A 26,259-nucleotide genomic window follows, 5' to 3' on the forward strand; every position below is an offset into this window, starting at 1 on the left:
GGAAGGAAGAGTCTTCTTGGAAACTTCCAGTCTCGCGCCACCGAGTTGTGTTTCACTTATGGTGCTTCTCTGCGTCGTTTGCAGTATTTTTTCTTTCTTATGGGTAATAAGAATGAGTTTCACACTTTTTTTCTTTGTACCTGCGATGGTTTGTCTTGCAAATGAAACAAATACCGAGACGTGTGGAAATAAAGTTCTCACCCAGGACGTGAAAGACAAAGTTAACATGGCGGGGACATTTGTTGAAGATGGAAGTTCATTTCTGGCAATTTTGTTGATATTTTGCTGGGATAAATTCAACGTCATTAATCTTTTACTTATAGCTCCTCGTCTGCCCGTATTCTGGTTTTGGATTGGTTTATTTTGTATAGGCACCCTCTCCACTATCAACATGGACTTCGATTCGAACAAGTGGGATTGGCTTGGAGCGAGTTTAATACTTGAAAACGCAACTCTAATTGTACTATCCCTTGCTCTTAAGTTTATCGATAAATCGACCGTAAAGACGTGGATAGAGAGAAGAGTCTCAAACCAGCATTGTGTTAAGTTTATTTACTACCTTTACATCTTAACACTTTGGATGTATTTACTACGCAATCTATCCTTGCTGTTTTACGACATGGCGGTTTTCGCGAAGAAAATCGACCGGCACGCAGGCAGCAAACAAATTGACAATATCATGAAAATTGGAGACATTGCAATAAGGGGCAGTTTTGTGCAGTTTTATTATGCTACCATATTTAGAAATCCAAACTTATCGACGGTCTGTAAAGAACATTCTGGAACACCTGATAATATATTTCCCATTGATGCTAGTGTTTCCGCTGACCAACGCCAAGCATTGGTAGCATGGGAACCGTACATTAGCTAAACGCCTTCGTGGATCTAGTACCGTAAACTGCCACTCACAAGCTCCATCTTCCAAAGGGGTTGTCGGAGGGCTTACAAATCCGAAAGGGGTCATAACCGGAATAGAAAAGGCGGCTCCAAACAGGCCACAGCAGTGCTGATCAAAATACCTTTTGCAATTACTAGTTGTTAACTAAGTAATGATCTGGGTAAGGTGGATAGCAATTTCTTTTGTTATGCGGCAACGGTGCTTTCCCCAAATAGAAATGTTCTCATTTTTACACAGAGAATGCATAAACCTACATGAAGGCTGTTTACGCAATAAAATGAATTTACACTCCACTTTGAAAGGGTGTTTTTTTGTGTTAAAAGATTTTGACCAATCACAAGAGTTGAAAACAATAGCCAAGAAAAGTTTACAATTTTACATGTTCCCCACGTAGGATTTCTTTGTTATTCAAACTGAGACCAGATTTTGTTATATGGAAGATGGTTGGAAAGTAAGGATGAATATATGTACCGCTTTATGAAGTTTTATTAACTTTTGCTGTTTAAGCCAATCAGAAGTACAGACAATAGAAAAGTGCATTCCAACATGTTCGTTGCTGTTGTTGCTATCGTTCTTACCTGGACCGTTTCTTAATCTTCAAAACGTCATAATAAATCGAATTATGAGGGATGCTTATATTCGTAGCTGGAGGGGAGCTTATACCCGGAGTGAAGTTATAGTCGGACGCACTTTTTTGTTTACGGGTAGGTAGGCCTAAAACTGAGGGGCTTTTAACTGATGGAGGGGGGGGGGGGGAGGGAGGGGCACATAAGCGGCAGGTTACGGTATTCAAGAAAGTCTCAAAGTTATTTCCTTCATGTATCTCTTTATTTAATTAAGTCAAATTTTTAAACACAGCCGATATGAGATTTCTGTCTCGTTCTTTGAATGAGGCTTTAAAGTATCCCAGCAAGACCGTTTGTACCCCGCCCCATCAAGAGGGTATCCCGACAACATCTCACTAAAATACATTCAGCTTAAATATTATAAGCGATCGGCTTCAAACAAACCCAATGGGCGATTTGTTTCAAGGGTAAAGGGATAACCTGTCCATCTTATATCAAAGGAGTTGTATCTAATTAGCCGGGGTTTTAACTCGTTTGCTGAATCTGTGGGTCAGAGGACTTCGTAGCTTTGGTTCCCTTTTTTTGTAATGCTCATTGAAGTCGAGTCTGAAACTAAGGAATCTTAAACTGACATCTTGATGGCTGGTTAACATCATTAGAAACTGCTGGACCATGTCCTACGAACAGAAAAAATAAAACGAAAAGTAAGGAAGGATACCATAGAAGGAGGCGTTTTTGTTTAACCCCCTCTACTCCCCCCACGTCCATATTCGTACACCCAAAGGGCGCTGCGCTCATCCCTCTAAAGGTGGATTACAATATTACTGCAGCGTATCTGGTTGTACATGCGTGCGCAGGTCACTTTTACGAGAGCAAATAAAATAGAGGCAATGTATGGTAGGTCGCGCGTGAAGGTAAAAGTTGAACCTCGCTCAACTTTTACATTTACGCGCGGCCTTTCATACATTGCCTCTATTTTATTTACGAGCGTTAAAATTACGCGACAGTGGAAATCCATCCTAACGCGAGGCGATATTTGTTGCAGGACATTTTGCACTAGGGACGTAATTCCGGAAGGAGAACTCTCAGTAATGACGGAGTACCTTTTTTGTTGCAGGCGAGGTTTTATACGCAAAGGAGCGTGTCGCTTTCTTTAATTAACCATGGAGACTTAACTAGCAATGGATATCTTCCGTAATGTAACATCTTGCACTAAGTATCATTACATGTAATTACATCCTTACAGGCAACGCACTCTCTTGTGAGAAGATATTTAGTTCAATAATGTGAAAATATCCGTGTTTCAGGTGTCTGTGTATTCACAACCTACCTGGTATGACTTTGATAGCACCCTTAGCTGGGCTCGGGTATCAGGAATCACATTATCAATAAACTTCACCGATCTTCTCCTCTCTTCCTCCTCATCCCATTCTGTCATACCCCATTCGCCCTGTCCGTCAGTAGGAAAAAAAAAAAAAAAACTTGCGGTTATTTCTACAATTGGCCATTTTAAGGTTACATTTTAGGACTGGGCCGAGGTTGTGACGAATTGCTTTATGGGGCTGTTCTGGGGAAGGTATTTTGACCCAGTTTCCTGTGCGCCCTTGTAATAGCCAATACAAGAAGCGATAGTGTCACCGAAACAGTCCCAGAGTGCAATTCAACACAACACCAGCCTGGTCTGCCCTCTCCATTTGAAACGATCGCTGATCGCTTTCTTTAACTTAGTAGCTCATTCCTCAAAAAGTCAACCTACGTCGCTACTTTAGTGTCTCTGTTAAAGAGAGGCGGCGACGATTTCCCTGTTTTATTAGTTTGCCGCTCATAGCTCGGTATGGACCACCGGCGCGCGCTGTGACAACACTATGAAGCAGTTTCTTCACTTGCTAAGAATCATCTAAGACCAAGATGGTTGCAACACATACAAAGCCTGCAGAAAAGGAGAGTGAGCCTACAAATCATTGCTTTAGTAATATCGGTAGTATCCTATCGGAAATATGAGTGTTGTCTGGCAAATTTAACAGATACTACCTATCTTCTTATGGGGAAAAACCCCTGTTATTCTCGTTACCTATAAGCAGATGTATGGCGTACGTTTGCATATCAGAATGCGCATTTCATAGAATTACTAATACGTATTATTCACTAGCTAAGAATCGTACTCGGTATTTGAACTTCCTAAGCACAAAATCAGATAGGTCCCTCACCTCGTCTGTTCTCAGTTCAACAGCTTTTTCTAGCCTTTGTCGTAACTGTAACTCAGTAGTTGCAGCAGAAAAGAACGACTCTTGAGCATTCTGGAACTGGATGATCAGATCAAATATGGCTCGCAGCTGTGTCAGCATTTTCTAAGAGAAAACAGGTGAAAACAGCTAATCTGAGTGTCAGGGTCTTTATTAGAACATAGGGGAGGGGAGACCGGAAAGGAAAAATTCCAAACTGGTCCCCTTTGCCGCCGTTCTTTGTGTCATCACGCAGTGTTCCTCCAGTTGGGGAGGAGCGTTGCGTGACGACACAACTGAGAATAGCTTCGAAGGAGATTAGCCTGACATAAGCTGCCGTAGTAGCCCTATTGACACTTTCACCTCTCCAAGTCTGTCACGGAGACGTGACATGATGTTCTACATGAATCTGTATTTGACAATTCAGCAGTATATTTTTTTGTTACTGTTTATTAAGCTGTACAAGGTGATTCTAACTTTTGAGTCTGTGGATGAAATCCTATGGTGTTACCATTCATATGAAAACGACTGAGCAATACTTGCCTTTGTAACTGTTTACTATACAGTAACTGTAGAAAGTGATTCTAACTATTGCGTCTGTGGACGAACTCCTTACGTGTGACCATTCAAATGAAGGCTACAGAGCAACACTTTACTATGGTACTGTTTATGCTGCTGTATAAGGTGGTTCTAACTTTTGAATCCGCAGATGAAGTCTTATGGTGTGACCATTCAAATGGACGCTACTGAGCACTTTGGTATAGTTTTCTATGCTGTACAAGGTGGTTGTAACTTTTGGAATCACATTTGAAATTTTGAAATTTTAGGGTGTGACCATTCAAATGAGACCTCTTTCCCAGTACGATGAAGTAATGCTCTTGGTGTTTTTTTAAAGACTTTACCATACGAATTCTTTTCTTTTAATAGACCTTTTTACCGATACGGCGGCCATATTGAAGTAATTCGATTTAAGGAGTATTATAGGATGCCCAGGGGTAATGAGCGCATTTCGTTTGTATTTTCGAGCGGTTTTCGGGACATTTTTTCTTAAAATTTTCTTAAAATAAGATTCTAATGGGAAAAAAGATCCTTGTGCCGTGTTTTGATGAAATAATGATCGCCTTTTTCCAGAGAAATATACAGTGAAAGACCATATTTCTAATACTAAACTAGAAAAAGGCGATCATTATTACATCCAAACACGGCACAAGGATCTTTCTTCCCATCACAATCTTATTCTAAGAAAACTTTAAGAAAAAATGTCCCGGAAAGCGCTCGAAAATACAAACAAAATGTGCTCATGGCCCTTGGGCATCCTAGAATACATCCTTAAATCGAATTAATTCAATATGGCCGCCGCATCGGTAAAAAGGTCTATTACGACTTCGCCACTTCTGGGAGAAGCCAGTCAGGACTGTACTTACTCGTGACTCAGCATCCAGCAAGCACCGGTTTAACACTTGGTCCAGGAATGTCTCATGTGCCGCTATTATATGGTCCAAATCACTGGCCTCTGTTACTTGTTTCTTAAGCTCTGCCCAGCAACACTCTAAGACCTGACAGGATCATGAGACAAACAATTGCTTTCAACTTCATTCTCCAAATTTATAGTTTGCTGCATTACTGCTCGACTCGCTTGGTGGGTAAAACGGGACAAAGAACTACCTAATCTTGTCTCGACTGCCAGAGCTCAGCTTTGAGGTCTCAAAAATGCGCTTTATTTGAGTGTCAAGGTATTTAGCACGAAAGTACTAATTGGAGACACTACTTTTACGTCTCCAGCTGGAGACGGGACCGCCAGTTTACGTGGTCATCCGAGCCGCGCGAAACGTCCAGCCGCTTGCAGTGCAAAGGTAGTACCTTCATTTCTCAGTTATTTTAAGACCCTGAGTATTGGTCCGGCCCCGGGAATCGAACCCGTGATCCCCCGCTCTGCCGTCAAGCGCTCTAACGACTGCGCTAACCCTGCCGCTCATTTTGAATTGCGTAAGTTGTTTTGGTTTTACGTTACTTCCAGGATCACACACCATCATATACCATTTTTGGCAGAAAAGGAACTCCTTTCGTGTACCTTCCTTTGAAAAACTGTAACCCTTCAACATACCTATTTATCAGAATAAATCCCCAACACAGCAAGTCCTTTTGTGTTTTTCGTGACGTGTAACGTTTTAATAAAATGACATAGCCATAAGGCACGTCTTTTCCAAGCATTTTAAATAAAGAACCTTTTAAAAGACTCTAATCTTAGAACTTCCCATCCTTTCATATACTTAAACTCGTAAATTCCCTACCATTTGATATACATAAGCCTGAAAAAGGTACCCCGTTGAGAGTACCCCCCTCGGGGCCCCCTTTCTCTAACCTCGAAAGTGATATAGGACTGCATCTGATGGATAAAGTGGATCATGTCTGTTCCCAGCATGTGACACATATGAAGTGTTGGGGACACCGGGGAACCCGTAGGGAGCACCCCACTCAGGCCCCTTGTTCTTACCTTGAAGGTGATGTAGTACTGCATCTGATGGACAAAGTGGATCATTTTTATTCCCAGCATGTGACACATGTGAAGTATGGGGGACACCGGGATACCCGTAGGGAGTACCCCCTCGGGCCCCTTGCTCTTACCTCGAAGGTGATGTAGTACTGCATCTGATGGACAAAGTGGATCATTTCTATTCCCAGCATGTGACACATGTGAAGTGTTAGGGACACTGGGGTACCCGCAGGGAGCACCCCCCCCCCCCTCAGGCCCCTTGTTCTTACCTCGAAGGTGATGTAGTACTGCATCTGATGGACAAAGTGGATCATTTCTGTTCCCAGCATGTGACACATGTGGAGTGTTGGGGACACCGGGGAACCCGTAGGGAGCACCCCCCCCCCCGCCCCTTGTTCTTACCTCGAAGGTGATGTAGTACTGCATCTGATGGACAAAGTGGATCATTTCTGTTCCCAGCATGTGACACATGTGAAGTATGGGAGACACCTCTGTTATAGATTTAAAGCATTAATATTAGAGACCTTTAGATTCTCTGAAGACGAGAACGACGACGAGTACGAGATTTTCTTAGTAGTGCGCGCGCGTGGACCAGCGTCATTTTGGCGGGAAAACGTGATAGCCGTCGTCATTCTCCTACGAGTTTTTAATAGTAAGGATAGGGAGCTTAAGCAACGACGACGGCGACGGCAACGAAAACGGCAAAAAAGAAATATAATAGTAGTATTAGGGTGGCAAAACAACAACTTTGCAAGTGCGGCACACTTTTTTGTACATTTCTTTGTCGTTGTTGCACGACTACAACGTGAAACTTCGAAGATTCACGTTTTATGTAGCCTGCGAGCAAGCTCTCCTATTTGGGCAAGCGAAGCGAGCCTTGCGAGAACGCGCGAGCGAGGGGCCGAGGGGCGAAGGGCCGCTCGCTCGCGCGTTCTCGCGAGACTCGTTTCACTCGCCCAAATAGGAGAGCTTGCTCGCAGGCTACGTTTTATGGAGAACGTGAACTCAAAAAAACAATTTTCTTTTTCTGTTTCTGAACTTAGATACAGTCATTTAGAGTTAATTCCAGAAAAACTCCCCAACATTTGAAAAATTGAATGAAATGGGATAAGAGTGGCGTAGTTTGAAATAGCGCAAATTCACTTTTAAGTGACGTTTTTGCTGCAGTTGCCGTCGTGGTTGTTTAAGCTCCCGAATGTCGCGGTGACGAAAACAACTTATCAAATGTTAGAAGTTTTATCAATTTTGCGACCGGGAGAGGGTTCATCTCTTTCAATAAAGATAGCAGTGATATCAATGATAGAAGCTTTCAAAGGGTGTCTTTTTTTTTTTAGAATACACGAAAAAAAACTTCCAGTTAAATCTCGTACTCGAAGACGTTCTCGAATAACACGAGAAAGAGTTTCTCTGGCAGATACCCTTCTCATGCCCAGATCAAATAACCAAAGTTGACATCAAAGGTTTAACATCTCTCTTGAACTAAAATGCATCTTGACAAGAGGAGCTAACATTAATGCAGGGCTACAAGATCATATATCCAAAACATTCTTAGGAAAATATATTACGCAAGTTCTCTTTTTTTTTTCTGTATAAAATAATTTCTTAGCAGTTGTCTCGTTCAATGAAATATTGTTCGTTAAATAATGCGTCTCAAACTTAAGACTCTACAGAAATCTGAGTGGACGCAAACAAGGGTTCTGAGTGCCCTATTCTTTTGGTTCGTTTTCTGCTTTTTTTCCCTAACCGCAACATAAAACGATAATAAAACAAAAGAACCATGATTGGCGACCTTAAACAAGCATTTTTTGAGGCTACAATTATTACATTAAAGAATCTCCACAACATCTTTTTTATTACAACAGATGATCTACACAGTAAGCACAATTATCTAAACAAGAGAAATTTACTGAGAAAAATATTGAAAAGGGCATCATTCATGAACATTAAATTATTCACCTGGTAATGATTTCAACATCCTCCGTGTTGTCATTTGTTGTTTCCACATCTCAGTTAAGCAGTATTCCATTCTCTTAGCTCTCCACAGGAAATTAAAGATCCTCAGATAGTGAATCATACATTCTGGTGTAAATACCTGCAAACGAAAGCCCGAACTATCAATTTGTCCATCGCAGAGTTAGTCTAGTCGGAACAGCGCTGCTAGTGGGAGATTTCAAGCGTTTTTGTAACTTCATGAAATCGTTGGCAACGTAACACTGCTACGGTTTCTGATTGGCTACAATCAATTTGGTGCCACTTTCTCAACCAATCAGAATTAAAACAAAAACCAATCGTTAATTGCGCGTTCGCGTTTTCCGCTCTTGGCAGTGGCTCACATATTTGTTTTGTGATCTGATTGGTTCATCCGATAATGTGCACGTGATGTGATTGGCTAGTGGTTTATACTTTGGACTTTGAGAACTTTTTAGCTGGTTATAACCTGGAAATAGGCCATTTGCACGATAACGTCATTTTACTACTACTACCAAAATCCTTCAGGATTTTGCTTTCTTGTGCAAATTTGGGCTTTTGTTATTCAAAACTCACCGGGATTACCCAATTTAAGTATAAAAGAAAAAACGAAATGAATTCTGGTCTTAGTAGTAAAAAGACGCCATCGAGCAAATGGCGCCTAGACTATCTGTTTATCTGTCTGTTAGTTTTATGACGCTCCATTGAAGACTGAGTTGATTTCTAATACAACCTCGTTTGCAGGACATTTCCGTCAGTTTGAGCAGTAGTACTTACTGTACTTATAGGTCCATCAACGTGATAATCCAAACTAAACACATCCCAGCCAGTATCACCAGGAGAAACCTTCAAAACATGATAATAGCGCTTATAAGTACTGATTAACAGTCAACTTTAAAACAGTTCGTCACCAGGTAGTTGTAGACTTCATGAAACAAGAATTGCCAGTTTATGAACGGCTTCAAAACTATAGCCTGCAAGCAAGCTTACCGGGGCGCTCTGGCGGCGGAGTGGGAAAAGGAAGAGAGCTTGCAACCACGTCTCTGGAATTTGAATATCTGCATCGAAAAAGTCGATGCGAAATGATGATTGGCGGAGATGACATTAGTAATGACGTCATCACCCTTGACACGTGTTTTACAATGTTTGCTTACATTCGCGCTCGTTCCGCTTGGCGCTGATCGGCGAAAATCTGACAGCTCAGTCGACAGGGAACCACAGGAGAATTGGAGGTGGAATTCAAATTCCAGAGACGTAGTTGCAAGCTCTGCTTTCTTTTCCCGCCCAGCCACCAGAGCGCCCCAGAGAGCTTGCTCACAGACTATAAAAATACAGTCAACTCTCTCTAAGACTTACACCTTTGAGACCGGCACCAAGTTGTCTGTCTTAGAGAGATATTCGTCTTATTGAGAATCAAATAAGGGAGTAAAGACAGAAAGGAACCAAGTTAAGGTGTCCGTTAACTCTTTAAGCCCCAATATCCACATGCAAATTCTCCAAAAAGGTCTCTATACATTTCCTTTAAGAATTAGTTGAGAGAATTTGTTGAAAGATCAAAGCATTTTCTCTTTGGTGATCATTTTATTAATTCTCATAACCTTTTCTTTTGCCAATGTATGGATATCGTTAGGAGAAAGTTGATGTTGATCACTATTGGGACTTAAAGGGTTAAGAGAGAGTCGACTGCACTTTGGTTTTAGAATACAGTCTACTCTGACTTAACTGACACCCCATAAGAAGGAGACCCCTGTAAAACGGACACCAAGCGTTGACCCCTGCCTTTCTTTACTGCCGTAATTGATTATCAATAACATGGGCGCCTATCTAAGACCGAGGCTTAGCGCAGGTCCCTGAGCTGTCTGTCTTAAAGAGAGTTGGCTGTAAATTTTGATAAAAAATCTGCAAACCTAAATACTCGCGATCATGCGCTGTCAACTAGATGTCTCTACTCTGGCGAAAAAAAGAACAATGTCTGATGGCAGGTTACAATCGCAGACACTCATTCAACATCCAACTTCTTTTGCACTTTTGTGATCAATAATTTACTAGTCTTTAAGGTAGTAACATTAGTAACTGTATTTTGAAGGAAAATGCTGAATACTTGTTGAATGTTTTTAACTGATAGCTGTGATTGGTCTGGTTGATCTCTATTCGAATGGGTGGTGCTTACACACATAAAAGGTAATTGCGTTATTTATTTACAATTTGATGTTGAAAGATCAAGACGAAATCCATTAGTAAATTGAGTAATTTTAATTTTCCGAACGTGGATAAAAACCTTGGACCAGAATAATTTCAAGCATCATGCATTTTTTTTCACACTTTTCAAGGGCTATTAATGTAATAAGTTATATGAAATAACTCCAACCATAAAAAGTTCTTAATGGACTCCAGAAAACAAAGTTCAAAAGCCTCAAATTTCACAAAATGGAATGGCGATTTTACTTGTGTTTTCTCAATTCCTGTGGAAGTTTGAATTTATTTTCTCAGGCTCCCGTAAGAAATGTCTTTGGTGTTATTACAGCAACTAATTACATCTACAGCCATTGAAAAGTGTAAAAAAGAAGGCGATATGGCTTAGAATATTCTGGTACAAGGTTTTTGTCCACTAAAAATTAAAATTACTTAATTTCCCAATGGATTCCGTATTAATAACTTAATTTGGTACTTAATTGAGAATATATGCTATACCTCAAGTAGTCTGCAGTCTAATCGTTCAATGATCTCTGGGTCAGCATACTGAGCGTTAGTGGCCCTGATTGCAGTCTCCAACACACCAGTTAAGTTGTGCATGTACAGTGTACTGGCTGCCTTGGCGAGATCAGACCTACACCACAACAACAAGAATGGTTAGTTACTGAAGTGAACACAAAGGAGCTCGACATATTGAGTGAGTGTTTACATAAACGAAATTGGCTGGGAGCAATAAGAGGTGGCAGTATTAGACGGCTAAACTTGCTCAATGAAGAAGGTTCCAAATAAAATGGCTGAAAAATGGCAATTTGAAGTTTTTTGCATCAACGGTTTCCTTGAGCACACAGCAGATAAATTGTCAGTACAAACAATGAAGCTACTAGGGATATGTCCAGAGAGGGCTGGGACAGGTGCCAGCTATATAGATAATGGAAATCTGGCGTGTCTCACAAACCATCGAGAAACTCAGTGTTCGTAGCACCACTTAAGTTATTCCCTGATGCGCAGGGTTAGGAACTGGATGGGCGACCAGCCACGAAAACATAATACTGTTGTTAGGAACCCCACTTCCTCTTCTTCTTTTCTTTGTATTATTGTCCCGTTTTATTCTTAATTTTGCAATATGCAATTAAAAATAAAACGGGACAATACATGCATAATGATTAATCAATAATGCTGAATATGCTTTGCAATATGCAATTATGTATTGATAGACTCAAAAACCATGAGAGCATTTCTGTTTCCATAAATCAAGGATCTACATTTTAGTGTGAGGGGGGAGAGGGTTGGGGGCGCTCTTGGACCGGCTCTGAATCCACTTATGGATCATGCACTCTTGTGGCTTAACATTGAAGCACTGTCAACAGGATAAGAAAGCAAAATTAACATTCATGTATTTTAAGCTGACAAAGTCACATCAACTTACTCAAGCAGGTCCATAAGATGCCTGATAAAGTCCCCTTGGCCAAGAAGAAGATACAATCGCAATGCCTATCAAATTAAATAAATATATAAACAAATTAATAATTAACAGTGATGGGTATTGCCATTGGTGGATAATCTATTTAGATTTAGAATTAATAAATTAACAGATAAATAAATAAATAGATGAAAATATAAATGAATAAAATAGAGTAGTAGTCAAGAATAAGATTGCTCCCTTGGACAAACAGACAGCTCTACTTAATATGCGAGTCTACTCAAGCGTCAGATTCGGAGATAGGGCAGAACTGAATGTCAGAAGAATAGAAGGTAAAATCAACATAGAAGATTTTATGAACTATCTGAGTGGTGAAGCACTCTTTATCGTTGTGACAAATAATCAAGAGGGGTTGGTCCAAGAACTATAATCTCTGACTCACCACCACCTCCACCAACGCCACAACAACAACACAGAAAAAATAATTGAAGAATGGTCTCAAGACATTTCGTACCCTCAAATGATCAAGGAACTTGTATTTAGAGAAGAAAATCTCCAGCAGCCTCTTGCTTGTTTCTCTATAGGCTATATCAACTGTTTCCTGAAGAGCTGTTCCTCCAAACTCTTCATCAGCTGTTAACTGAGCTGCAGCTGAAAAATTATAATAAATGGATCATATTAACAAATCGAAAATACTTTTCCAGGGGTCTGTACTGTAAACTTACCAACTGTTTCCACCTGCAATTTTGAGATGCAACAAGTTCATCTCTATTATTGCATGGCACGTACACCCATGTTTCTGCTGCTAAAATGGTCCACTGTTAATTATAAAAATTGTTGCTCTCTTGGGGACACAGTCCATAAGTAAATAAGTTTGTATGGCTATAGATGCATTGACAAACTAAAATAGGTTTAGGAACCGTCTTCTAGATTTTACCTGATGCCTCCTGTGACTTGTTATAATCTAATGCCTTCTCCTCTCCTCCTCTGATGGGACTACGATCTTGACAAACATGTCGAATAAAGTTGATGGATTTTCCAATGTTTAAAATCTGTTAAAAATTTTACACCAAAACTAAAATCATTTCAAGAAAAGCAAACACAAGCAACAACATTCTCCACAGAAAACACTGAGTGCAATGTGATAACTTTACGATTTATATGGTTTTAACTAGCTTTTAAAATCATTTTCTCAGTTTTTGCCCGTGAAATTTGAAGGTGTTGCCTAATTAATATACTTGGAGAAGGACAATTATCACTACTCATCAAAAAGAAAAGTGGCTTTTTGGGTTTCCATATTTCTTTTTGTTTATGTGCAATCAGAAACAAAATTGTTGAGACATTATGCTAAAGTAGGGTAACTTTCAGGGAACAAAGTTGGGGCGTTTTTTGTATCCTGCAGGTAGCTCGAACAGTGCCACACAACATTGCATAGAGGGGATAGGGAAGGAGAAGCTTTATTTTAAAATTTTAAAGTTGGCAAAATGTCAAAAAGCCCCGTTTGGGCTAAAATGTCTCGACTTATTGTGTCACCGGTTGTGGTTTTGCTGTGTTGGTTCATTCGTGTAAAGATGCAGTATTAAAAATCGGTCGCAAGGACATCCATACTTCATGTACATGTACAGCTGTAGTTACTATAAAAATGAGGAACTAGCCAAAACAACCCATTACGATCCACAACGACCTACACTGATCAACACAAAGATTCAAAACAACCAACACTAAACAACAAAAGACTCACAACAACCAAAAATCAATTTTATATGACGTTTCCAGGAAGACAGGACGTGTTTTGTCTCATTTTGGATCGTTGTCCAGGGTTCTCAAAATGCGCCGGCAACCGGCGTTATCACCGGCTCCTTTAAGGCTTTCGCCGAATGTAACCTGGGAAAACCGTATCCCTACTAATATGCGTTCTCTTGCCTGGAAAACAAATATCCCTAGTAATAGGTGTTCCCCCACCAGCGAAACACATATTCCTACTTATATGTGGTCCCTCACCTGGGAAAACTTCTCCCTAGTGATATGTGTTCCCTATCTGGCAAACATTATCCCTAACGATATGTCTTCCCCAACCTGGGAAACACGCATCCCTAGTGATATGTGTTCCCCCATGTGGAAAACACAAGTCCCTCGTGATATGTGTTCCCCCACCTGGGAAACACGTATCACTAATAATATGTGTTCCCCTCCATGGAAAATACATATCCGTAGCAATCTGTGTTCCGCTAACTGGGAAACACATATCGCTAGTGATATCTGTATCCCTACCTGGGAAACACAAATCCCTAGTGATATGTGTTCCCCCAACTGGGAAACACGTATACCTAGTGATATGTGTTCCCCTACCTGGGAAACACATATCCCTAGTGATATGTGTTCCCACACCTGGGAAACACATATCCCTTGTGATATGTGTTCCCCCACCTGGGAAACCCGTATCCGTAGTGATATGTGTTCCCCCACCTGGGAAACACATATCCATAGTGATACGTCTTCCCCCACCTGGGAAACCCGTATCCCTAGTGATATGTGTTCCCCCACCTGGGAAAACACATATCCCTAGTGATATGTGTTCCCCTACCTGGAAAACACAAATCCCTAGTGATATGTGTTCCCTCAACTGGGAAACACGTATCCCTTGTGATATCTGTATCCCTACCTGGGAAACACATATCCATAGTGATACGTCTTCCCCCACCTAGGAAACCCGTATCCGTAGTGATATGTGTTCCCGTACCTGGTAAAAACGTGTCCCTAGTGATATGTGTTCCCCTACCTGGGAAACACAAATCCCTAGTGATATGTGTTCCTCCAACTGGGAAACACGTATACCTAGTGATATGTGTTCCCCTACCTGGGAAACACATATCCCTAGTGATATGTGTTCCCCCACCTGGGAAACACATATCCCTAGTGATATGTGTTCCCCTACCTGGGAAACAGGTATCCCTGATGATGTGTGTTCCCCTACCTGGGAAACAGGTATCCCTAGTGATATGTGTTCCTCCACCTGCGAAACAGGTATCCCTAGTGATATGTGTTCCCCCACCTGGGAAACACGCATCCCTAGTGATATGTGTTCCCCCACCTGGGAAACACATATCCCTAGTGATATGTGTTCCCCCACCTGGGAAACACATATCCCTAGTGATATGTGTTCCCCCACCTGGGAAACACGTATCCCTAGTGATGTGTGTTTCCCCACACGAGAAACACGTATCCCTAATAATATGTGTTCCCCGACCTGGGAAACACAGATCCCTAGTGATATTTGTTTCCCCACCTAGGAAACACGTATCCCTAGTGATATGTGTTTTCCTACCTGGGAAACACATATCCCTCCTGATATGTGTTCCCCCACCTAGGAAACATGTATCCCTAGTGATATGTGTTCCCCTACTTGGGAAACACATATCCCTAGTTATATATGTTCCCCCACCTGGGAAACACGTATCACTAATAATATGTGTTCCCCTCCATGGAAAATACATATCCATAGCGATCTGTGTTCCGCTAACTAGGAAACACATATCCCTAGTGATATCTGTATCCCTACCCAGGAAACACATATCTATAGTGATACGTCTTCCCCCACCTGGGAAACCCGTATCCCTAGTGATATGTGTTCCCGTACCTGATAAAAACGTGTCCCTAGTGATATGTGTTCTCCCACCAGGGAAACACATATCCCTAGTGATATGTGTTCCCCTACCTGGGAAACACAAATCCCTAGTGATATGTGTTCCCCCAACTGGGAAACACGTATACCTAGTGATATGTGTTCCCCTACCTGGGAAACACATATCCCTAGTGATATGTGTTCCCACACCTGGGAAACACATATCCCTTGTGATATGTGTTCCCCTACCTGGGAAACACATATCCTTAGTGATATGTGTTCCCCCACCTAGGAAACACGTATCCCTGATGATGTGTGTTCCCCTTCCTGGGAAACACATATCCCTAGTGATATGTGTTCCCCTACCTGGGAAACACATATCCCTAGTGATATGTGTTCCCCCACCTGGGAAACAAATATCCCTAGTGATATGTGTTCCCCCACCTGGGAAACATGTATCCCTTGTGATATGTGTTCCCCCACCTGGGAAACACATATCCCTAGTGATATGTGTTCCCCCACCTGGGAAACACATATCCCTAGTGATATGTGTTTCCCCACCTGGGAAACACGTATCCCTAGTGATATGTGTTCCCCCACCTGGGAAACACGTATCCCTAGTGATATGTGTTCCCCCACCTGGGAAACACAGATCCCTAGTGATACGTGTTTCCCCACCTAGGAAACACGTATCCCTAGTGATATGTTTTCCCCTACCTGGGAAACACATATCCCTACTGATAAGTGTTCCCCCACCTAGGAAACACGTATCCGTAGTGATATGTGTTCCCCTACTTGGGAAACCAATATCCCTAGTGATATGTGTTCCCCCAGCTGGGCAACACAAATCCCTAGTGATATGTGTTCCCCCAACTGGGAAACACATATCCCTAGTGATATGTGTTTCCCCACCTGGGAAACACGTATCCGTACTGATATGTGTTCCTCTACTTGGGAAAGATATATCCTTAGTGATATGTGTTCCCCTACCTGGGAAACGTGTATTCCTAGTGATATAAAATTTTTTTGACAACCCTGGTTGTGGGACTTAGTGCGGGTCATTGTGGGTCACTTTGGGTTGTTGTGGATCACTGTGGGTCGTTTTGGCTAATTCCTTGTTTTAGTAACTATGCCATAATTCCTCACAGGCTACACTGCACATGTATGGGTTTCATAAGACCTTTTTCTGGCTAAGGTATAGAGGAAATCAGCACTGTCATATGAATCCACAACAGTCTATCTATCTACTATTAGTGATACCTTAGTGCCAAGTTCCATGGAGATGAATGATGGCAGCATGGGTTTCCTGATACTGTATTTCTCATACCACAGACGATCATATTTAGTGTCATAATCCACTGCAACAAAAAACTGAAAGACAAAGTTTAACATATAAACAGGAAAGATTAATACCAGTAGAAATGGGCTTTTACATGTGAATCCATCTGTAACAAAAAATTTAGTGATGGAAAGATATGTTGCCTCGCATGTCAAAATAATATACCAATAAGTAAGGTAAGGTGTTGTTACAAAAAAGGCTATAGGCTGATGAGATGATTTACCAACAAATAGTTGCATGCACTGCCATGTAATATGAACACATTAATTAACTATAACATACAAGGTGTAGCTGGGTAACCAACCCAAGAAGGGAAAGAAATCCTTTTGAGGAGCTTTTACATAACGACCTTACCTCATTGTACAAATCATCAAGTTCTCCTTCATAAATCCATCTATCAAGAATGACACGGATTGGACGAGCAACCTGTAATAGGAAATTACAGTTACCAGCGCCGTACAAATGACTTATTGACAAGATCAAGCAAAACTAACTACGAGAGAATGACTGGAGAACTGACAATTTGACTAACAACAGACGACTGTTTAACCGTGACGATAGACGGTTCAAAATGCACCAATCACTGAGTACAAGTCTTCAAAGCCAATAACATCACGGCTTAACTGACAGACGACCAATAACATCACGACATAATTGACCAATCAGATCAATAACCAGAGTATAATACCATCAACTGACGTGATACAACTCACTTTGACTCTGAAGATGACTACCGCACAGGTTGTCGAAACGTCAGTCACTGTCAACAACAACAGTCCTATTCAGGACTACGTTCACATCAAACTCAACCTACTTTTGAAATGACTCCTGGGTTCAAACCTTTCACAGTATAATAAAAGTAATAATGATAATGAAATAATTATAACAGTAGTAATAACGTCTCACTTCATATGGTTGAACATTCCGTTACCACCAATTCAAAATGCAAAGATTTGATGATTGCTTACAGGAGGTGCTTACTTATGAAAGATTCCAAATTTAAACAAAAAGTTTAGTAACTTTCACTGAGAAAATTTTGGTATTTTAGAAAAAAAATTTGCTTGCCTCTTACACTGGCCTACCAACCCCCCCTTTTAATTTCACTAACATTAACTTTACCCTGGCAAATGTTGCTTGGCTATCAGACAACTTGTAATATTATTATCATTTAATGATAGCCTGATGGGTAATTCCTTTAGCCCTGGTATATTGGACAGCACTTTTGCCACTAGCAGTCCTTACCAGATTAAGAATATGCCTGACAAGAGACTTGACAAAGGGATCCCCATGCTGCATGTTAGAATGAAGAGCAGACAACAAAGCTCCTCCTTTCTTTCCTGTATTAAAAAGACAATTATTAATCAATACATTTGACATTAATAAAACCATTTAAACCCATAAGGATGACAAGAATCTAACCCTTCCTAAGTTATATTATCATAGTACTTGTTAATTAAAGATAATGGTCTCAAGAATAACAGGAAAGATCATCAACTAACAAATCCTAATTTTTCACTTTTTTTATTATTATTTTTTGTCTATTGCATTGAATTATTAATTTTTTGGACCTTGTTTTTCTCAAGGGCACTGTAACAAGCCATAGTTCTTAGGCTCCTAGAGGTAAAATAAATAACATATATGTCTCTGTCTGTGTCTAAGTTCTAATTGTTGAACAAATTCTCCTCACCAGTACCTCAGAAAATGAATACATATGGAGTATGGAGAATATGGATGTAGATATAAGGGTTCAAATGGTTAACCAGTGGATCAGTACCTAGAGGAATTTAAAGATTAAGTTTTGGGCCTGTGAATATTTTCAAACATTGTTGTGCATGTGTATTTGCGAAAATCTGCACTAAACCAAAACTGTTTTGACTACTACTCTTAGCCTCGGAAAGCATGCCCTCCACATAAGATTTGTATAGGTAATAGCATGATTTGTAGTGATATTTGGCATAAATACTACGAGTGATATTTCGAAATTGTTGTATGTAAATTCACGAGCTGTTAGGCGAGTGAAATTTGAGACAATTTTGAAATATCACCAGTGGTATTTATTCCAAATATCACCTACAAATCACGCTATTATTTGTTTATACTACTACCCGCAAAAGGTTAAACTTTGTAATTTTCACATTTACGTAGGCTAAAAGAACGTAATCAAATGCAACCGCTCTTCAAATTAAGCTGGAATACCACTGCTCTAAGCCAATCAGATTGCAGAACTTTCCCATGTAGTAGTATAAAAAGTATAAAAACACTTACAAAATGTACTAGAACCATTGTCCATGTCATTTTGACAATTCACTGCACTGTCACAATTATTTCTTCCCTTTGATAGAAGTCCAAGTCCCAAATTCACAATTTCTGCTTTCCACCCACAGTATTGTGCTATTGAGTAATCACCGTACCTTTGCAGGCATCAACCAATGCAGCAAGGGTCCTTAACCTCATCATTGGATCATATGTCCACACCATCAATCGACGTAGTGTCAAACTTCCACTTGCTCCCTCTCCAACAATTCCTGCATCACCAACTTGATGTTGGCCTTCTAGCACAGCTAACAGCCTGTAGTATTCAGTGAGCTCCTGCTGCAGAGCAGCGCAAAAGCTTTGTCCTACTAATCCCATTGCCTTGTCTCCTGTGGGTAGAAATAATGTTGCAGAGGGCCTGTGAGGGTGAAACTCCAACAGCGAAGAAGACAAGTGCAAATACAATACATGTACATGTTTTAACTTTTGTGCTCCTGGGCCGAGTTGTTCAAAGCTGGGTTAAGATAACCCAGGGTTAGTTCGAAATTTGAATTCAGATATGAAAGCTTAAAAAGCAAATTCAGTTTAATTCTTTTTGTTAACAGTTTGATGATCGGCTACTCTAAAAAGAATAGAGAAAATTGTCCGAGAAAATGCTTTTGATGAAAAGAAAAGAGACCCGGGTTAAAATTTAACCCTGGGTTAGCGCTAATCCGCCTTCAAACAACTGGGCCCTGGGTGTTACATGTCTAAATAAAGGATTTGATTTGATTTGATTTGAATAGTAAAAATACAAACAGGAACATTGGCCTCATCCTCAAAATGTGAAATGATGGGTCATCAAATTAAGACTAGGGACACAACTGTAACTGTTACAGGTCAAAATTAAATTGAGGTTAAAATTTTTTAAGCTACATGTAGGTTGAATCTCAATTTCTTTTGTCTCCTAGCTCTAATTCACAAAAGCTGTAATAAATTTACCCTGCAAAGAGAGCCTCTTCACACTCTTGACACACTGTACACACAGGGTTTTTAACATATTTGGGATTTTCAGGGGTTATATAGTGTACAAATGTAAAAATTCCATACAAATACCTGCATGTGCATCTAAGTATTTCCGTATTTTGCGATACAGCCAGCCCAGCTCAGCCACCTTGTGAACAAGTTCCCGGACTGGCTTGGGAACTCCAAGTTTGGGATCAATGCGATAGGCATCATTGGCTTGGTCAAACTTGATTACTTTTCCCTCAATTCCTTGGAAGATGTAAATAATATCTCGGAGTAGAGAAGCTTCAGAAATCTCATACGAGGCTGAAAGCAAAAAAGTGTGTTCTACATGATTGTAGTTTTGAGTTAGTATGTAAAATCTACAGCACATACATAATTTTATGCACCTCGTTTACCCAAATTTTTCGCATTTTCCCCCCAAAAAAATTAACGACATAGTTAAACCACTTTTTCACTTGAAATAATTCTTTTAATCTGAAAAATGAGCATAGTAACAGTGTAGAGAAAAAAAAGGAACTAAAACAGGAACATTTTTTACAGTATATTATGCATTTTGTTCATCCAAATATGTAAATGTTAACTTTTAACGTCGTCCTGGGGTACCAGGGCCTCCTATTCCGAGACTTCTTGTGATATTTTTTTTAGCTTTTTTTTCAATCCAACCGACTGACCCAATATCAGGAAACGCATTCGACGCTAAACGAAAAAAAAGGGGATGGCCTTATGGATCAAGATCAAGATTAGTACCATGTGCACTGGCAAGGACCATGATCAAGGGGAAAATTTGGATCTAGTCTGTTAGTAACTTACTGTGTGATACAGATCAAGAAAACAACGCTAATAGGCGTAATGTGTAAGGTTGTGGATTAGACGACAACAAGACATGCCCTCTTGATATTCTATATTAACATGTTAACAGTAAGCTCAGACATCAGCATACAAGGGCGCCACTGGCAGCCACTATTAGTACATTTTATTAGGTTACTGTAACCCACCCATAGCCCATGATATATGAATGATGTGTGATGTGTGAAAGGTAGACCACACCCCCGGGGAAACTTCCCCTACTCTTTTGAAACAGTAGTGTGGGTTCTTTTACGTCCACTTTGATTTGACTAATGAAAGAGGGATGAAGGAAACAAAGCCAAAGGCTTAACCTCACTGCCCAATGACAAAATCATCTTAGCTGAGACAAACTCCAGAAAATTGTAGGGAATTTATTACAATAAGCTTCAAAAATTGTACACGAATGGAACAATCATCTAGAAATTTTTAGCTATCCTTAAGTAATAAAACAAAAAAACAGGCAATATTTGCTTCTCTCAACAGATATTTTAAAGAAAACAGCAGTTGGGTACCCAGTCTACCACTTGGGCCTTTATTTCAAGCACCCCATCATTATAACCTTCCTGTGAATGATCAAGAGAAAGAAGATGAAAAACAACAATATTTTCCTCCCCTCTAACTGACCCAGCCATCTCTGCACCATTGAGCAAAGGAAAGTAAACTGACAGAATTTCATGACAGCTTAATATACATGTACTGCCTACAAGGAAGTTTTTATTCATCTGGCACCAGTTGTTTAAAAGGTAAATCTAGTGATCCACTTGATAAATCTCTATCCATTAATCCAGTGGATAGTTCCCCTGATACTTACCCACTGGATGACCTTTATACAGTGGAAAACATTGACTCTCGAAAAACTAAGGCTAGCATGTTTACAGTGTGGTCAAAAGGCCTGTTTACGTTTTCTGAAAAGGTACAGTGTAATTGAAGCTTTGTCTGGATTATTGGTATAACAACTTACTATTCTGTGTGTCATATCCATAACTCATAAATCGCACTGCAGATGGCAATGCTGATGACTGTCCAGAAGTTGGTAACCTGTTTTGGGACACACTTAATGACTGTGCCACAAGTGTAGCCAAGCGAGATCCATCACTTCCTTCCTGCATTGAGACTTCATCAGCAAAATGAACTGACGGTGTTGGCCCATAATTTGGGGCAAATGACGCGGGGGTAGGAGTGGGATCTAAGGATCTGGACGCTACACTGCTGACACCCGAGCTGCTTTCAGTTGCATGAGTCATCGAAAGAACACCAGGCGTGTGACTAGAAGGACGCTGGGATGCCTGTGTAGAAACTGCAGGTGTGGACGTCAGGTATGTAGGTAGCCCTTGACCAAAGAAGGATGCAGCCCCGGCAGCCTAAGAAGAAAGCGACATAAACTTCACCAGCCTGTTGGATCATCACAGTTAGCATAATATGGCAATAAAAAAGTTCCTGCAACTTTTGTCCACTATCACTCTGTGAATTCAGCGTGCAAAGAAAGTAGTGTCCGATAGCCCGGGGCTAGTGGATTTTGCTATCGGGCTAGTGAATTCTGTTATTAACTTGCCCGACGGGCAAGTGAATTTTTTTGAGGAATTCAAATTACAGAAGAACTGTGAAATCAATCTGCTCATCAAAACGTTTTGTGGGCTAGTTGAAATGATATTTGGGTTAGTAAGTGTTAGCTTCAGCTTACGCGAATGACAAGCTGTAAAAATGGCTTTCTTTGCACCCTGGAATTGCATGTATGGAATTTCTTTTTTTTTGTTAAAGGAAAATTTACAGTAAATAAATACTTTTATTTGTATTAAAGTTTGGTACAGAACATCAAGGTCAAACTCCTTGGTTAAAATGTTTAACATAATTTACATGAGTGATGTAACACTGTAACCCACATAATTAATTTTATAAGAACATGATCTTGCTGGGCTAAACAGCTTCTTTTATATTTTTGGGTATTAAAACGGCAAATATCTGCCAGCAGGTTCTTGAAACCACCAATCTCTCACATGCGGGTGTTTACAGTATTTTGTTGGGTAAAGCAGGTGGAGGATGAACAGTTTGATATATTATAATGGATGGTTTGAGCTGACTATTGTAAGAAAAAGAAAACAGCAGTGTTTTATCCTTGACCTCTCTTTTGTTACTTACCTGACCATGTGAATGATCTGCCCCTGAGCTTTCGCTGACACTCAACAAAAAATAAAGAATTGCCCATCTGTTTTTAAGAACTGGCTGAAATTCAAATATAAATTAAAGAGATTATTGATGTAAACAACAGTTAAAAATACCAGTTTCCTTTGACAAAGAAAATTTTTACTGGTGAAAGCACTCACTCCCACCAATGTGCTCTGGGTTCCGTTGATCACTGTTATTACATTGTCAATCATTTCAGTTTTGTTAGTTTTATATGGATTTCATGAGTTTTTGGATATTGATGACCAGTGGCTGGTCCTGACCCCTCTACTCAAAAACCCCACATTTTTAAACTTCAGATAAGCCCAGCATGCCCAATCGATGAAAATTGATCATCGAAAACCAATCAATATATTCAATAATAATATTATTAATCAATTAATACTGATAATACTCACAATGCAAGTCGTCTTAATAGCATAAGGGTATAAGCAGATACGTTACGCATCCGTTTGCATGGACTTGAGTCAGTCTTACTGAAGTCTTACATGGGTTTCAATGGATTAGACTTTTAAGGAAGAGAAAAATGACAGTAGGTAAGACTTTCAATTACTATGAGTGCCTAGCTTAAACATATCTGAAATCATTAAACGACCACTGACAAGCAATATAATTGATGAAAATTGATACTCACAGCTCGTTCAATCTTTGATTTTCATCAATTTCCAAAAAGTGAACATCAATCAATTAGTCACTATTGATTAAAATCCGTTACTATAATTGATTTTATTGGTTATCGAATTTCATCGATTGGGCAGGCCGGGGGATAAGACATGGGTTAGGACATGGTTAGATGAGAAGTAACATATCAAAATTTATTTACAATATATAAAGCTCTTACTTGTGAGGCCAATTTACGATATAACTCAGAGAAGACAGCAATGTCCACCTCTCTTTTCTCCTTGAGTACTATTAAAACAAAACAAACACTTTAAGATTTCCTGTGTTTTCTCTTCTACAGTGTGGTAGTAATGGCTCAGTAAATTCCAAGTTCACCGACTGTTAGATAAAACAAAAACTTACATTTCCTTTTTATTCTTTCCACAACTCTGAATTCATCTGTGGCAACCGTTGGAGCAAAACGACTAAGAGAAACATGAAATTAAGTTGCTGAAATTTTTAATTTTTTTAATTTGACTGTTAATACAGGAAGTACCTACATTGAAGAACAAAACAAAGAATACCCCTTTAAACACTTGCTGTATTAAGCTACATAAAGTAGAGGGAAGGAAAATTTATACATGTAATGCATTCGTTTCCTGTTTTGATTAATTATTAACCCTTAAAGGAGCTGTGTCCTGGGGGGTGAAGACTCCCACATAAAAGTGACGGGGATGCTCTTTGTCTCACTTTGGGGTGTAAATTGCAGATTTTGGTCTCACTCAGGGTGTTTGGGACGGAAAGTCACTATATTTGGCCATTAGGGTATCACTTAGTACCGTGCATAAAGAAATTTACAAAAATGCCCTGACACTGACATACAGAAATCTCCTTTGGGAGTCAGTTTAAGCTTGAGCCACACCCACATTGGTCTGCCTTAGGGGTTTAATTTGAATTTTGACAAGTATCCCCTTCACTTTTATATGGGAGTACCCTAAATCTTCTCCCCCCTCCCAGAGGCTGTGTCACGGTGGCTGTCCAGTTCGTTCTGTTAACATTGACAAATATGCTTTCTTATGCCCTATGGAACTTAAAGAAATTACTTGAGAACGACAAAATCACAGTTTCAGCATAAAAAATTATGTTTTACTCAATTTGATGACAGTTCCTACTGTTCCCGGGGGGAGTACTCCCATACATTACCTATATCGGTATGTGCCGCCCAACGGGGTCGTGATTTTGAAGCTCCTAATTCAGAACAGGGTATCCATTTCAGAGGCGTTTTCTAGAACGGGGTATAATATTTCGAACGCACGAAAGCTCCAGTACTCCGGATAATTATGAAGAAGCATTTATTTGATGTATAAGTCGAACAAATAAAGAAATATCTTTTTAAAAAAACAGGGCTATTTCAATTTACAAACTTTCTAGAACGGAGTATAAAAAATTGGCCCATTTCTAGAACGGGGTGTCAATTTGGAGTTCCGGGCGGCACATACCCACCCAAAAAATACCCAAGTGCCCCCCCCCCCCCCCCCCGGGTTACGGTTGCAATTTTGATAATAAAATTAATTCGTTACACAGCTCCTTTAACTCCCAAATTCTAAAAGTCTAATTAAGTCAGTTAATGATTCAATTGAAAATCTGTAGAAAGATTCAGTGAAAATTAATGATTCGTGCTCTGGCTGATGTGGCGTAAAAATGCAAAAATTGATTGCCGACTGATATTGTTTTCGAACACCATCGATCATGTCAGCTGTTTACATGAAATACTAAAAGTCACAAAATTACTTAGCGAAAAAAAGCCACGGCCAAAGTTATTACATACCTTCCAACCAGTCTGAGAGCATACTGAAAATGCTCGGATATTTCTGGAGATTTGTCTGCTAAAACAGAAAAAGAGAAAATAAGTAGGCTTAGTTTCATAATTCGAAGAGCAGCCTTTGGTTCATATTTTCAAGACAATTTCGTATGCTCATACCCTTTAAATCAGTTCCTTTTCCAAGGAGACGGCAGCACAACTTGTATAGTAGGGCTGCAGGAGAATTAGGATCGTCTATCGAGCTGTCTACCGGCATATTAAACCCAAGTCACTCACTTTTTCAGCTGTTTACAAGTCGGCAGCCATCTTGAAAACAGCCCGCCAATAAACCCTCGTACCCAGTCGCTATTTATGTTACAGTTGGGGTGAGACGGGTGAGAGAAGATTGGGGTCATGTTGATATGCGCGGAGAATCATGGGAAGGGGTGAAGAGAAAAGAACTTTTTAGCGAAAACAACTTGCGTGAAATGCGTGAAAACTTTTGCCTTTGTCTTGCGGTGTGTCAAAAAACAACATTCCTCACTTCAAATGGGGCTTTTGTTAAAAAATTTCAATCTTTTGATTTAAATTTTTGAGCCTATAAATGTTTAGAGTAGTTCTTGTTAACATTGTTTTATTTCCATTGTTTTTGGACTTTATAAATATTTTTAGCACTTTTTACATTTTTACATATTTTATCACATTTTAGCGTTCACCACATTTTTATCTATTATAACTTGTTTTTAACTTATTTATGCTAATTTAGAGAACTTTTATACACTTGAAAATGACCTCGGAGAGGTCGAAACGTCGTGATTTTTTATCGCTAATATTTATCTCAAAATAAA

At 39.9% G+C, this 26,259-nt stretch overlaps 2 protein-coding genes across 3 annotated transcripts; one reads left to right on the forward strand and one right to left on the reverse strand.

Annotated features, from left to right (window-relative positions):
- LOC140950267 (uncharacterized) lies at positions 1-871 on the forward strand. The gene has a single exon (XM_073399478.1). It carries the CDS (start codon positions 59-61, stop codon positions 869-871), a length of 813 nt encoding a protein of 270 aa, XP_073255579.1. The 5' UTR covers positions 1-58.
- LOC140950265 (gamma-tubulin complex component 3 homolog) lies at positions 538-25,748 on the reverse strand. 2 transcript variants are annotated; one of them, XM_073399477.1, is made up of 22 exons: positions 25,592-25,748; positions 25,439-25,493; positions 24,034-24,095; positions 23,852-23,919; positions 22,966-23,049; positions 21,791-22,190; positions 20,071-20,286; positions 19,134-19,364; positions 17,965-18,059; positions 17,077-17,148; positions 16,644-16,754; positions 12,699-12,813; positions 12,276-12,412; positions 11,768-11,832; positions 10,840-10,975; positions 8,926-8,994; positions 8,137-8,272; positions 6,583-6,671; positions 5,111-5,242; positions 3,672-3,812; positions 2,795-2,914; positions 538-2,141 (listed from the first exon to the last, which is right to left on the reverse strand). In XM_073399477.1, the coding sequence occupies exons 1-22, from the start codon at positions 25,686-25,688 to the stop codon at positions 1,974-1,976; spliced, it is 2,799 nt and encodes a 932-aa protein (XP_073255578.1). In that variant the 5' UTR covers positions 25,689-25,748; the 3' UTR covers positions 538-1,973. The 2 variants fall into 2 exon arrangements, with proteins under 2 accessions (XP_073255578.1, XP_073255577.1); XM_073399476.1 differs by having other exon boundaries at positions 25,439-25,496.
- Positions 25,749-26,259: the final 511 nt, after the last annotated feature.

The sequence above is a fragment of the Porites lutea genome, chromosome 10 (genome assembly GCF_958299795.1).
Source record: "Porites lutea chromosome 10, jaPorLute2.1, whole genome shotgun sequence".
NCBI lineage: Eukaryota > Metazoa > Cnidaria > Anthozoa > Scleractinia > Poritidae > Porites > Porites lutea.

Coding starts and splice junctions, on each gene's coding strand:
- LOC140950265 (XM_073399476.1), bottom strand. CDS start 25,688: ATGCCGGTAGACAGCTCGATAGACGATCCTAATTCTCCTGCAGCCCTA. Junction 8,273..8,925: donor TTGATGGACCTATAAGTACA/GTAAGTACTACT, acceptor TTTCGTTTGCAG/GTATTTACACCAGAATGTAT. Junction 2,142..2,794: donor TGCTATCAAAGTCATACCAG/GTAGGTTGTGAA, acceptor TTCTGTTCGTAG/GACATGGTCCAGCAGTTTCT.
- LOC140950267 (XM_073399478.1), top strand. CDS start 59: ATGGTGCTTCTCTGCGTCGTTTGCAGTATTTTTTCTTTCTTATGGGTA.